The sequence below is a fragment of the Heliangelus exortis genome, chromosome 16 (assembly GCF_036169615.1).
Source record: "Heliangelus exortis chromosome 16, bHelExo1.hap1, whole genome shotgun sequence".
Lineage (NCBI taxonomy): Eukaryota > Metazoa > Chordata > Aves > Apodiformes > Trochilidae > Heliangelus > Heliangelus exortis.
Genome location: NC_092437.1, coordinates 16,144,178 through 16,158,218, shown reverse-complemented (window position 1 = coordinate 16,158,218; position 14,041 = coordinate 16,144,178). Strand labels below are relative to the sequence as shown.

The window sequence follows — 14,041 nt, the reverse complement described above, 5'->3', positions numbered from 1 at the left end:
CTGTGCCAGAGCACTCTGGGGAGGGGCTGCAGGCAGACATTACACAATATTGTCTGCTTGCTTCTGTCATGTTTATGCTGTCTGCTGAACTTGCTGACTTTATTTTTTTCCTTGTCTTCAGTGGGTTTTTTAAAAAGCTGTTTGCCCAGTGGCTTTGGCATGAGCTTGGGGTGCAGCTGAGCTGAGTTCAAATGCTTCCAGGTTTTTTTAATCTTTTCTATAAAGGCCACAGGTCTGGTGTCATGGGCTACACTGAGCTTCTCCATTTCCTCGTGTAAGCAAAACTTTTCACCCAATTCAGAGCCTGTAGCTTTGTATGAGGGATGGATTTTCTTGCCTGTGCAGATTTTTGATTGGCTGACCCTCACTGTGGATCAGTTTCCTTGCAATTTGCTTCCATGCAACGAAATGGCAGTTCCAGCCTCTGCTCCATTAACCCTGTCCTAAGTTGGGTGTGTTCCAGCTCAGGGATGGCACCCGGGGACTGATGACTGGTGCTAGCAGGAGGCACTTCAGCAAGCTGTGAGTGCTTCTGTGCTCTCAAGTGTGTAGGGAGTATCCTCACACTGCAAATCTTTCATTTGTAATATGTAGCGGTGAGCAGGGGATGTATTTAAAGGGCTTTTTTCCTCTTTATTGGCTGCTCCTCTGTGCCTTAAGCAAGGCCACTAGCACAGCAGGGCTGACTGGTGCTAAGGTCTGCAGAGGATGGGAAGCTGCTGTTGCAAAATAGGAAGTCTGGGCTTCTGGTGTACTGCTGCTTTGTGCAACTGCATATTTGCCTGCATTACCAAAGGCATTTGTTTTTGCTTGTGACAGTCTGAAGGTTCAGCTGCAGGAGGAGTCTTGGTAAATAACACGTGTGCACCTTGTGCACTCCTTGGGTTGGTGAGGACTGGGCTTGGTGACGGTGCCTGCGTGAGCAAACTGTGTGTATCTCTCCTCATAGACTTTTACAGCTCTTCAGAGCTGAAAACACCCTTCAGAAACCAAATGAACAGGTCTTGGTGATAGTTGCAGATATACAAACTGGATGGTAGGGATGCTCTGCAAGCCCGTACCCTGGAGCACAGCACCATGCTGCCCAGCTGCCATCCAGTGCAGCACCTGCTGCTGCTCCTGAGCTGATCTCTGCTTTTTGGCATGTTTCTTTGGAGGCTCAGCACATGGCCAAGGAACCTGCTGCAGGCAGCCTGGAGTGTTTCTGCTTTCTAGGTTGGTGTGGGCAGAGCGAAACATGGGTCTGTCCATGGCCTCAGGGGTTTCCCAGGGCATGAGCATTGGATGCAAAATGCTGGATATATATATATAAATTCCATAGGATCATAGGACGTCTTGTGTGGAAAGCAACCTTGAAAGACCATCTAGTCCATCCCCCTGTAGTAAGCAAGGACATCTTCAACTAGACCGGGCTGGCCAGACCCCTGTCCAACATGACCAGGGATGTTTCCAGGGATGGGGCTTCTACAACCTCTCTGGACAACCTTGGCCAGTGTCTCACCACCCTCACTGTAAAAAAAAATTCTTCCTTATACCTAGTCCCAAAACACCCTCTATCAGTTGAAATCCATCACCCCTTGTCCTGTCACTTGTCCCTATCTTTTATATAGGCCCCTTCTAAACACTAAAAGGCAGCAGGAAGGTCCCACTGGAGCCTTCTCTTCTCCAGGCTGAACAACCCATGGTCTCTTTGCACCCCTTTCCATGGAATTAGGGTCATGTCTTAGGTTGGGAAGGAAACACTAACATGTCCAGGTTTCTCTGACTTGTGTCACCACTGATTGTGGTAATTGCTGCTGGGATGAAGTTTGTACATGCAGGTTATCAAATGCTGCTTGGTCCAGAGAGCACCCAGCCTACAGTGCCACAGGGGATGCAGGGCTGGGCTGGGGGAGGACCATGACAGTGGGGTCAGCAGTGGGCTGGGTGGTACCTTTGTGGATGGTGGGTGGATTAGATGAGCTGAGCTGAAAGGGAAGAAGGAGGGGAGAGGAAGGCGTGCAGCTCTGAGCAGCTGGAATCACTGCCTGGCTCTCTGCAGCCTGCCCTGGGCCATCTGGCCAGGGTACAGGAGATGCCAGCTGGGTCCTGCTGCCTCCTAGAGCTGATCCTGTCTCCCAGCCCTGGAGCTGGGAGGATTTGGGGCCAGGCAGTGCCTGGTTGTGTGCAGCCTTCACCCCTTGCCTGGTGCAGCATTTCTCCTCCATTGGCCTGAGTCTGGTGGGAGGATCTGATGTCAGAGGATCTGTATTGTCAGACCTGCAGCAGCAGATGCAGACTCCCTTCCCACTTCTGTTTATCTGGAGCTATTTCCCACGTCTAAAAATAAGAACAAATTGTCATTAATTTCTTAATTTCTTTTCCCAGAACTCAACGGTGACAATCGAGGAATTTCACTGCAAGCTGCAAGAGGCGACAAACTTCCCCCTCCGGCCGTTTGTCATCCCCTTTCTGAAGGTGACAGGGAGCTGGTGGGGCTCGTGGACGCTTTGTGTGCTGGTCGGTGCTGCCTGGCAGTGTGTCAGAGCTGGGGAAGCTCTCCTTTTAAGCACCACAGTGATTTTGTTGCAGTCCAAGACAGACTGCACAGACCACAGCAGTGGCTGTGTGGGATGAGCTGGTGGAAAGCTGACACAGGAACGAGTGCCATATATGACTGCTTGTCAAACCAAGCTCCATTCAGCAGCTTCTCATCCCCTAGCCTTATTTGCAAATGTTCAGATCTAGAACATTGGAAATGTTGGCATGGTTAGATGGTGGATGCATAGAGTGCATGGAACATCATAGTAAGCTCTCCCCTAAGCCTTCTCTTCTCAAGGCTGAACAATCTTTGTTTTCTCAGTCTTTCCTTGGATGAGTGAATCTGACACCAGAAGCTGAAGGAGCCTGAGATGGGGCTGCAGGCTCCAGGTGTTGCTGCTCTCAGAGATTATATGTAGAGGAAAGGTGAAAATGGCTAGAAGTGTCTACCTGCAGGCTGTGTGACCCAGCCCCGCTCTTGTTTTTCAGGCCAACCTGCCACTGCTGCAGAGGGAGCTGCTGCACTGCGCCCGGGCTGCCAAGCAGACACCCTCCCAGTACCTGGCCCAGCACGAGCACATCCTGCTCAACACCAACACCACATCCCCTGCTGACTCCTCCGAGCTGCTGATCGAGGTCAATGGCAATGGGAAGAGGCACAGTCCAGACAGGTGAGACCAGCTTTTATCTCCCTCCCAAAAGTCATGACTTTTGTTTCAGCTTTGCTGCATTCAGGGCTGAGCCATAGGATCTTCCCACTCTGGCTAGTAATGAGGCATCAGTGATTGCTCCTCCTGCACCATTAATTCAGGTTGGGATATTCTTTTGGGCAGGTTCTGTCCCAAGGGGGTGTGTTGGGTGGCACTGAGAAGCCTGAGCTGGAGAGGTGGGGGCACTGTCAGGATGCAGTTCGTTTCCACCAATTTTTTTTTATTCCAGGTTAAAGGTCATTATGTAATTATGTGGAGCATGCCTCTCTCGGATTTTATAAAAACTGTGAAATTTTAATTCAGTCATCCTCAGGAAGATGAATCACACCACTCAGGCTTCTTGAACTGTTTCTCTGACAGGGTCATTTCATCGATTAGTTCACAACATGAGCATGTTTAGTTAAGCTCCTCCACCCTGGTAAACTCATTGCTGCCCAAACTTTCCTAGTTCAAAAACTGCATCCTTCCCTTTCCAAGTACAATAATTGGTGCTAATTAATACCTCTGTCTACTGGTGTGATTGCAGAAGGGACGACAGCAGCTTTGAGAGGGAGCCACTGCCAACAGAGCCCCCAGCCAAGCGTGTGTGCACCATCAGCCCCGCGCCCCGGCACAGCCCTGCCCTCACCATCCCCCTGATCAACCCTGGGGGGCAGTTCCACCCCACCCCGCCACCCCTCCAGCACTACACCCTGGAAGATATCGCCACCTCCCACCTCTACAGGGACCCTAGCAAGATGTTGGATCACAGAGAGATTCGGGACAGACATGGCGGTCTTGGTGAGAGAGCCTTGGAGGGCTTTTAGTGGTAGGAGCTGTGAGGTCTTTCGTGTTAGTCCCTGACTGACCACTGGCAGCTAAAGCTGTGTAATGCTGGGCATGTCCTCAAAAGGTTTTTTGCAGAGAATTCCAAGAAAACCATGGGAGGTTAAAAATGCAAAGACTGAGAGTTTGTCTTTCCCTATATACACGTGAAGGCTGGAGCCACCGGGGAGGAGGAGGTGGAGGGATCTGGTGTGTTGGGTGTAGCCAACCCAGCAGGCAAGGATGGAGGGCATGGAAAGAAATGAACTTTTCTGAGCTCACTGGAGCAGGAGAGCAGAGCCTGCCTCCCTTTTTCTCCCCAGGGGTGTGTGGGAGATGCATGTTGTCTTTCCAGCAGGGCAGCCTTAATCACGTGCTCTGAGCCTCTCTGGGTTCATGAAAAGGGAGCCAGTTTCCCAGGCAGGTCATATCCAGACCCTGGAGTGGATGGTAGCAACACAGACAAGGATAAAAGCCGCTGTAGAGCCACCTCCTTGCAATGTATTTTGAAATCCCAGCTGGGCGCAGCTGGAAATAGATCTCTTTGGGGCCACATTCCCTCTCCAGCACTGGGAGCACTTGCTCCAGCTGATCTCTCTCCTGGCTGTGGTTCATTGCAGGTTTGAATGGAGGATACCAGGATGAGCTGGTGGACCACCGCTTGACAGAGAGGGAGTGGGCTGACGAGTGGAAGCATCTCGATCATGTAAGGAACAGGGGGAGGTGTGGGAAATTCCTGTGGGATGCAGGAACCCTGTGCTCATGCTTCTCCAATTTGTGGTTTTCTTGCTGTTCAGACTATATCCAGGCTTTCACAGTGGCTTGTAGAGGAACAAGCCACCACGAGGAGGTGTGTGGAGGGCAGACAGAGGCAGTAGCACTTTCCTGGCACCTTTTTTCTGCCCATGGTCAGTGGAAGCCAAAATCCCTCTAGACAAAGTGTCCAGAGCTGGGGAGCTTCTCCTGCAGACCCTGGCCATGTGCTGCCTGGCTGGCTGAGCAACCAAACCCAACCTTGTCCCTGCATGGGTCTTTTCTGATGCAGCACTGGGCTGACAGGCATGCAGATGTGTCATGTGCAATGAGGATATGGAGCTTACAGAACAAGTAACCCCGTAATTTGTTTAAAGACTTTTTTCTGAGCTGCCAGCCCTTTATGGGCCTCAGCTAGGCCCTAACAGCAAGACTTGGTGCATCTGGCAGACCTTCTGCAATCAGCTTTTCTCTCTGAGTAAGGCTGCTCATCCCAGCACTTCACTGTGTGTTTCCCCCAAAGAGATGGGATTGAAATCCAGCTTTGATCATAAATGCAGAGGCCTCCTGGCTTGCTTTTGCTCAAAAGCTTGATGGGAGTTTTTTGGGGGTAGCACGGGGTGAAGTCGATGCCTTGTAGCTGAATATTTGTGAGTTGGGATGTGGCTGTGGAGAGCTGCCAACCCTTGCCTGTTCCCATAGGAATGTGGTGGGGTTTTCTCCCTCTACCTCTAGGAGCATGGCCTGAAGGTGTTTGGCCACCTTCTATGGTGATAAAGATATTATGTTGCCATCTCCTTCTGTGTCCCAGGTCATCCATAATCATGGATTTGTTTTGGTTGGAAATGACCTTTAAGATCATCAAGTCCAACTGTTAACATAGCACTGCCAAGGCCACAACTAACCCGTGTCCCTCAGTATCACATCTACATGGCTTTTGAATCCCTCCAGAGACAATGACTATGCCGTCTGGGCCAGGGCCTGACAGCACTTTTTGGGAAGAAATTATTCCTCATATCCAATCTAAACCTATCCTGGCACCACTTGTGGCTGTGTCCTCTTGTCCTATCACTGATGAGATGGGAGAAGAGACCAACCTGCCCTCCCTTTCCCCCCTCCCCCCCCTGGCTCCAACCTCCTCCCAGGCGGTTGCAGAGATTCAGAAGGTCTCCCCTCAGCCTCCTCTGCTCCAGGATCAGCACCCCCAGGGCCCTCAGCCCCTCCGGGGCAGACTTTGTGTTTCAGACCCATCCCCAGCTCTCTTGCGCTTCTCTGGACACATTCCAGCCCCTTAAGGTCCTTCTTGTCCTGAGGGGCCCAAAGTACCACACTCAGAGCCTGTTCCTCTGACATGACCTCGCATTTCATCACCCTGGGATGGTCCCTCCCTGGTGCCTCTCTTAGGATCCAAGCTCTTGAGCAAGACAAATCACATCGTTCCCCCCCCGCAGGCACTCAACTGCATCATGGAGATGGTGGAGAAGACCCGGCGCTCCATGGCCGTGCTTCGGCGCTGCCAGGAGGCGGATCGGGAGGAGCTGAACTTCTGGAAGCGGCGGTGCAGTGAGGCGGCAGAGCCGAGGAAGGCGGGCGGGGGGGCGGAGCTCCTGTCCCGGCAGCACAGCCCCGGCAGCTCCGACTCCATCGGCAGCGGTGAGCGAGGGGACACACGGGATGTTCGGGGAGGCTGTGGCTGCCCCATCCCTGGCAGTGTCCTAGGCCAGGTTGGATGGGGCTTGGAGCAACCTGGGCTGTGGGAGGTGTCCCTGCCCCATGCAAGGGGTTTGTACCTAGAGTATCTTTAAGGTCCATTCCAACCCAAACCATTCTGTGATTCTATGATAAAGCTGTATTAGGCATAAAATGGTGATAATATATTCAAATTATGATAAGAATGAAAAACTTAAGTGCATAAAACTCAAGACCTCAGCTCAGGAAGGAGATTGAGGTGCTGGAGCAGGTCCAGAGAAGAGCAAGGAGGCTGTGAAGGGATCCAGCACAAGTCCTGTGAGGAAGGGCTGAGGGAGCTGGGGGTGTTGAGGCTGGAGAAGAGGAGGCTCAGGGGAGACCTCATCACTCTCTACAACTCCCTGAAAGGAGGTTGGAGCCAGGGGGGGGTTGGGTTCTGCTCCCAGGCAGAGACAAGACAAGAGGCCATGGGCTTAAGAATTTCTTCCCAATATCTAAGGAAGCTTCAGCTTCAGCTTCAGCTCTGCCAGGGGAGGTTTAGGTTGGATATTAGGAGAAATTCTTTGCAGAGAGGGTGATCAGACATTGGAATGGGCTGCCCAGGGAAGGGGGGGATTCTCCGTCCCTGGAGGTTTTTAAGCAGAGACTGAATGTGGCACTGAGTGCCATGGGCTGGGAACCATGAGGGGAGTGGATCAGGGGTTGGACTTGATGATATCAGAGGTCCTTTCCAACCCAAATGATTCTGTGATTCTATTATAACTCTTCTGGAAGCTTTGAAGAGAGACAAATCATCAATCGGGCAGGTGAAAGCTCCTGGATGAGCTCTTGGAAACAGCGTTGGCTGATGTCTGAAGGCACCTTCAGGCAGCAGCAGCTTCTCCTGGTGCGAGGAGAAAAGCCTCATCCTTGTCACTGAGCTGTATCTGCTGAACAAACCCAGCAAAGTTCATCCAAAGCTGAGAACCCGGGGGTGAAAAGGCAGGAGGGGTGGTTGGTTCCACCCCTCCTCACCTCCCACTCTGTCTTGCCTAAAGGATTTTAAATGTCAAGTTCCACCACTTCTGAAAATATTGGAATATGCTGCAAGTCCAAGAGCTACTACCTGAGTTATTAATTCCATTTTTGTATCGTGAGTCAACTTTATTAAAGCTGACTTATTTTTCCTCTCCAGTGTGCAGGGGTTTTGACCTAGAAAAAACAAGGCAAAAGTGCTGATTCGCTCAATTTAGATGTGCTTCTAATTTTCATCCAAAGCAATATGCTGCAAATCAGATGTTGGGAAGAAAAAAACTAAACTTACCATTTGAGTAATAAAAATGGGTGTTTTCTAACAATAAGAATAAATGTCAAACTAAAAATCTCAATTGGATACATTTTCAACTTGTTTGCATACACAGTGAGAGTGAATCCTCCCACAAGGAAACCCAGCACCCATGGCTCCTCAGGTTAATGGTCAAGCTCTGTTGCTGGTATGAGGAGGTGCAGTTAAACATCAAGAAGCATCCCCAGGTGTACCATAGCCTTATAACCCTTTAGTGTCAAAGACTGGAAAGAGAAACAAATCAGTTTTTGTTCAGACCCTTCAGAAAGTTACTCTGAAGCATTTTTAAAAAAGGGATGCAGCTGGAAGCCAGGGTGAGGCTGACAGGCTGCCCTGGCTGACCACAGTGTTTAGGTCCTCGTGTGACTGTCCCCACCTGCCACATATGATCTTTGTGTACTTCTTGCCATAAGTGGTCTTGCAGGATGGTTTGTCCATCACTTCATGGCTTCGAATTGCCCCTGGTGGGAAGGTGCTGCCTTTCATGTAAACTTTTGGTCTCATAGAGTGATGCTCTGGGCAGTGGCTGGGCAGTGCAGGCACTCACTGGCATGTGTTTATAAGCATTGCCTGTTGGTAGAGAGTACTGGGAGATGGAGATGGATTATGCAGCATCATAAATTATGCAAGGCACCAATTAAATGTTGTAGTTTATCAACTGAGCTTTGATGAATGGGTTTGAACTGTAGGAATCCTCTGGGTCGAATTGTGGCTGGTTAACCCTCCCCTGCCCCATGCTGGGCACAGAGGCAGCAGCGGGGCCAGAGGAGGCTCTGCCAACCTTCCCTCTGTCCCTTATTCCAGCAGATTCCTTGCGGGAGTTCAGCGGCAGGTCGGGAACGGGCTACGTCACCGAGGAGATCTGGAAAAAAGCTGGTGAGTGTTTGGTGGTAACTTCAGCCAGGGCCTCAGCAGGCTCCAGGGAGGGAAACAGATGCTGCATGTGCTCTGCAGGAACAGGAGAAGCCCAGCTGCGGGGATGGGCATGTTTGGCTGCCCCCAGCCTGCCCTTTCCAAAGGGCTCTGCTCCTTTGCACAATGCCTGTGAGGTCCCGTAGGGCTGAGCCTGGCCCCACCAGGAGAGGTGGTGATGCTGCTGCCGTGTCCCTCAGTGTCTCCCCTTGCCCGTGGGTGTCCTAGGGTGCAGGCAGCACGTTGTCACATCCCAATGGCTCTGTCCTCTCTCAGAGGCTCCCCCAGCTCCTCGGGCAGGTGGGTGAAGCTGCTCTTTTCTTCCAGAAGAAGCTGTGAATGAGGTGAAGCGCCAGGCCATGTCGGAGGTGCAGAAAGCAGTGGCAGAGGCTGAGCAAAAGGCATTCGAGATGATTGCCTCTGAGAGGGCTCGGATGGAGCAGACCATTGCTGATGCAAAGCGCCAGGCCACTGAGGATGCTTTCCTGGTTATCAACGAACAGGAGGAGTCTACAGAGGTAAGGTGCTAGGGGACAACCTTGGAGGGGCTTCCAAGGACTCATGAGTCTCCAGGGCCTGCCCAGCAATGACTCGGAGCCCACAGGCCCTCTGTCCTTTTCCCTTTTAAAAGTCTCTCTCCAATCAATAACTAAAAGTCTGCATTGATACCATAAAAAAACCTTTTGATTTTGCTGGCAGCCCAAGTCAGTTCCTAAGCCTCCTGATACCTCATGAGACATTTGCATGGTAGGAAAAGGAGCAATGGCTTTTTGCCATCTGCTGAATGGGTGTCTCTTAGAGAATTTCTTTCTGCTTCTCAGTCATTAATTACCTTTACTGTTCCTTAACTGGGAGCTCACTTTGGGAAGATTTGGAGAGCTCAGCTGGACTGGGCAAAGAGAACTGCAAGGCTAATTCCTGCACCAGCACAGCCCAGCCATGTCTGTTTTGCTTCTTGTTTTATTTTCTCTGCACAAACACAAGAGCAGAGGTTTTGCCTCTGTTTCTGTCAAGCAAAAATCTGATGGGAATGTGGAGTTCATGTCCACTGGGACTGTGCAGGCAGCAAGTCTGTGTCCCTCCTCCTGCAGTTATTTCAGGTCACCCTGCTTACCAGGCTTGGGAAGCTCTGGGGTCTCCACTCATGGCAGGAACCATGTGAATATTAGGTGTTATTTCAGAACTAAGGCTCTGGTCTGATATTTCTCAGTTAAATCACTGACAGTCTTGTGCACCATTGATAAACACATGATGGGAGTGGGTGGAACTGCTCAGGAAGCCATGGAAGAAATGAGGCAAGCAATCATTTCTCTGTAGGGGAATACCAGAGGAGTGTCCTCATCCTCTGGCTGTCCTGGGGAGCAATGCAGGACTTCAGGAGCAGCTGAGCATGCCCCCACCAGACCCTGCAAGCCCTGGAGCCCTTCTCTAAAGGCCAGGTTGAAAAGCTGTCACATTCTGGCACACTGTGTTACCTTTGAAATGTGGCTTAAAAACACTGCTTGAAGAGTAAACAGCTGTAAAGTGATGACCCAGATCTTAGAGTCACTGCAGGCTGCAGTGGGGGCTTTATTTGGTTTCAAGTCCTCCTGGAGAACTGAGAAGCTTTGGGACTGTGACTCCCTCTCAGCCAGCTCTCTTAGGCACTTAGATGCCAAATTCATCTCTGGGAGTTGGTGGCTCTGGTGCAGACTCCAGGAGCAGGAAACCTCTTTGCCCCTCCTCACAATGGGGCCATTGGCCACAGGCCAGCATCTCCCACCCCTCTTCCACCCCTTCCCCAGTTTATTGCTTGTGGCTGCAGAAGCAGCAGGCAGTGAAAAGTGCCGAGGTGGGCAGGCAGGCTGGGGTGGGGGCTGCTTTTCTGCAGCTGAACTTGCCCTCCCCAGAATGTGGTTGCTAAGGTGTAAATTCAGCTGCAGGAACCCTCCTCTGCCCTCTCCCCTCCCTCAGCGGCTGCAGCTCCCACTGCTGGCCCCTTGTAGCCTGTCACAGGGACACAGTGACAGGCCACAAGCCCACCAGCTGACACCCCTCCCAGCAGCCAAGAGGGGCTTTGCTCCTCTTTCTGACTGAAGCTTAGGCTCTGGCAGTGCTACCACCTGGCTGGGAGGTTTTTCAAATGAGTTTTTCTTCTCCAGATTTGCCTGTTCTGACCTCTTGCGCAGCCGGGCAGGGTGCAGAGCAAATGGTGCCTGTGCAGCACGCAGTGATCCCTGCAGGAAGCACTTGGCTGAGAGCAATACCAAAATAGAGCTGCTTAAAACAGGAAATAAAACAAGCAAATAGAAGCATCTGCAGCGGGTTTTTGAGTCCTTGCCTGCTGTTTCCTCTCTGCATTTGGGTGGATTCAGGGGAGAGGATGTGATGGGTGCAGTATGGCAGGCAGGTTTGGGCAGAGCAGAGGAGTTCAGGGTTAGTACCCTTGGCCAAGAGCTGTGAAATAGCAGGAATTAATGGATTGCTCATAATCTGGGCCAGAGGGGGATGAATGGTCCCCTCCACAGCTGTTGAGTCAGCACAATCCTGCAGCTCTTGGAAACTATAAACCCATTTTAAAAAGTGGTGCCTTTGGTCTTGCAGAGTTGCTGGAACTGCGGTCGCAAAGCCAGCGAGACATGCAGCGGCTGCAACATCGCCCGCTACTGCGGCTCCTTCTGCCAGCACAAGGACTGGGAGAGGCACCACCGGATCTGTGGCCAAAGCCTGCACGGCCAGAGCAAGCCCCTGGCTCTGCCCACAGGCCGCTCGGCAGTCACCAAGAGCCTGGATGGAGTGTCCAGCCCAGCTCTGGAGAAGACCTCAGCAACAACCTCCCGGTCCTCCACCCCGGCATCCGTGACAGCAATAGACACAAACGGACTCTAAAGGGAAAAGGTTTGGTTTGGTCCATTTGATTAGTTTCCCTGGTTTGTTGGTTTTCTTTTTAAGCTGAAAAAAAAGCCCTGCAGCAACTTGTGCCACTTGGCACGTTCGACATACCACACCACCTCCTCCAAGTGCTGACACTCGGGCTTTGCCATCTCATTCTGCCTCTTTTTTCGTGGCTCGTGAAGAACTGGGGACAGCCTTGCCCACAGTGCTGCTGTGCAGGAGGTACCAGAGCATCCTGAGGGACATGGGTGCTCAGTCATGGGGACCTGGACTCAGTGGGGAGTGCTGCCGGAGTGTGTAGGAGATGCTGAGCCTCATCCTCATGGGTCAAATGTTCTGAGGTGTCTGAGCCACCTCCTCTTTCAGCTACCTTTCTTTCACAGTTGGCATCTGGTTTTCCCTTGCTCTCAACAGCTGTGGCTCAGGTGGCTGTGCTGGATGGTTGCTGCTGTGAACTGACCAGAGCCAATTTCTCAGCAGCAGCATCTCATTCTCAAGTACAACAGGAAAAGCTGAGCTGCCTTCTCTTCTCTTTTCTTCTCCTGCCTGCAGGCTGGCAGCTGGTGATTGCAGAGAGGGAGGAAAGGATTTGTCTGCCCTCAACCAAATGTCAGTATCAGAGGAGTACAGCCAGTCACTTCGGGATGGCCTGGTTTTAATCCTGGCCTGGAACAGGACAGACAGTTGCATGTCACCCTGGGTGGCATCTTTGTTGAGGGGGAAAACTCAGAGCAAATCTGTAGGCACTGGGGGCAGTTATTGCCCTTTCCACCTCAGTACTGTTAGTTTGCTATGCAGAGAGTGTTGTGGGGTTTTTTTTTCACTGCATGGAAGCAGTGGGTTTGAGAGTTACTGCTGTTGTTTTTGACCCCAGGTCCTCACACAATTGCAGCGGGTTCTTTATAGTCTGTTCTCTCTATGCATGTTGCCCAAACTATTAAAATAAATGCTGGACTTGGTTCTGACTCCCCCCGGTCTTACAGGGCTCCTGCAGTGCTGCTCTGACACCTGCTGCCTTCCTCTTCCTGGAGACACCAGGGAAGGCTCAGCCACCCCCCTCATCCAGCCCAAAAATGAGAGCGAGACCCTGTGGGGATGCTGTGGTATGGCAGGAGGGGTTCAGGGCAGTACAACCCCCACCACTGACACCACTCCCCAGAGGGGCTGTTCTGGGGCTCATCTCAAGTGGTTCATGGAGGTACCCAGGCACAGCCCAGGTGAGAGGTGGGCAGGTGACCTCTGGGGAGCTGCAGCCATTCCCACCCAGCACACAAATGGGAAACCATTTATTCAGCAAAGCTGCATGTTCTGTGACTGTTTCTGCACCACTTCTGGAACCCAATGAGGCAACTCATTCCCAAATTATTTTTGATCCATTTTTCAATTGGAGGTGGATAATAGAGATGGAATGGATCATCACAGAGTTTGCAGCAGGGGGGCTGCCCTGTGCTGCTTTTCCTTAGGGAAAGCTGCCTTGGGAACTCCTGTGTCTGCAAGGGTTTATTTTGCCAAAAAAAAAAAAAAAAAAAAAAAAAAAAAAAAAAAAAAAAAAAAGCAGCAAAAGCCTCAGGAGGTGGCACTGGGGTTCCTGGATGAGGCAGCACCTGGAACACAGCTCCTGGGAGTGGGGCTGGTGCAGCCCTGAGTCAGGATGACACCCAAGCCCCTCCAACCCACAGCACAGAAGAGGCCACAGCAGCCAGGGGAAGGTGTCACCCCACCTGGGGAAGCTGTCACCCAGCCTGGGGTTTTTTACCGCAAGAGACTTGGGGACAGCTCTGTGCTGCAGCAGCCCCTCATAGAGATGCTGGGAAGTGGCTCTGCTGCTGGGGCAAAGCTTGAAAACATTGACTGTGCCAGGGGCTGGAGGAAGGAGGAGGAGGAGGCTGTGGTGAGCTAGAGGAGCTGAAGGGCTTCACACCTGCAATGAGCTGCCTGGTGCCAACATCCCAGACCTCACTGCAGTGCCGAGTGCCGACTGTGGGTCAGCAGTGGATTAACTGCTGCCAGGTAGGATATAGAAATAAGAGCAAGGCAAGGCTGGAAGAAATGGCTTGTAAATAGACTGTCTTCCATCATTCTCATGCAACTTTGGCTGTGTACTAAAATTAACTCCAGTGTAAATGAATGAAATACTAACAGTCATGATTAGAACGATTGCTTTTTTTTTTGGTTGTTTTTTTAAAAACATGGAATGATAAATGTGAAATTCAGCCATGGGAAAAGTTGTTGGGTTGAGGTTTCTATTATTTTTTTTGATGTTTAATTCTGTAATAGAAATTTGTTACTTCATTCCTGTGCATAACTTATTTAATGTACTGTATAAAGGAACCCAAACTGTTACAGATGTATTTAGTTTGTTCTACTCCAAAGTAGTCAATAAAAGACTATATTCATCACACAACACCCCCTTCCTGGTGGTGCTCAGGCTGCCCTTGGCCAGGGGAGCTGCTGC

General features: G+C 51.2%; 1 protein-coding gene across 7 annotated transcripts in view; it reads left to right on the top strand.

Annotated features, from left to right (window-relative positions):
- CBFA2T2 (CBFA2/RUNX1 partner transcriptional co-repressor 2) overlaps positions 1-13,990 on the top strand; it is a 69,227-nt gene extending 55,237 nt beyond the window's left edge. For 4 of the 7 annotated variants that reach the window (XM_071760208.1, XM_071760202.1, XM_071760206.1 and 1 more), the window contains 8 exons: positions 2,368-2,457; positions 3,010-3,191; positions 3,757-4,010; positions 4,655-4,740; positions 6,239-6,440; positions 8,605-8,676; positions 9,040-9,230; positions 11,296-13,990. In XM_071760208.1, coding sequence (XP_071616309.1) covers positions 2,368-2,457; positions 3,010-3,191; positions 3,757-4,010; positions 4,655-4,740; positions 6,239-6,440; positions 8,605-8,676; positions 9,040-9,230; positions 11,296-11,580 — 1,362 coding nt within the window. In that variant the 3' untranslated portion in view covers positions 11,581-13,990. The remainder of the gene's footprint in view (positions 1-2,367; positions 2,458-3,009; positions 3,192-3,756; positions 4,011-4,654; positions 4,741-6,238; positions 6,441-8,604; positions 8,677-9,039; positions 9,231-11,295) is intronic. The other 3 variants (XM_071760205.1, XM_071760203.1, XM_071760204.1) reach the window with 3 other exon arrangements.
- The last annotated feature ends 51 nt before the right edge of the window (positions 13,991-14,041 follow it).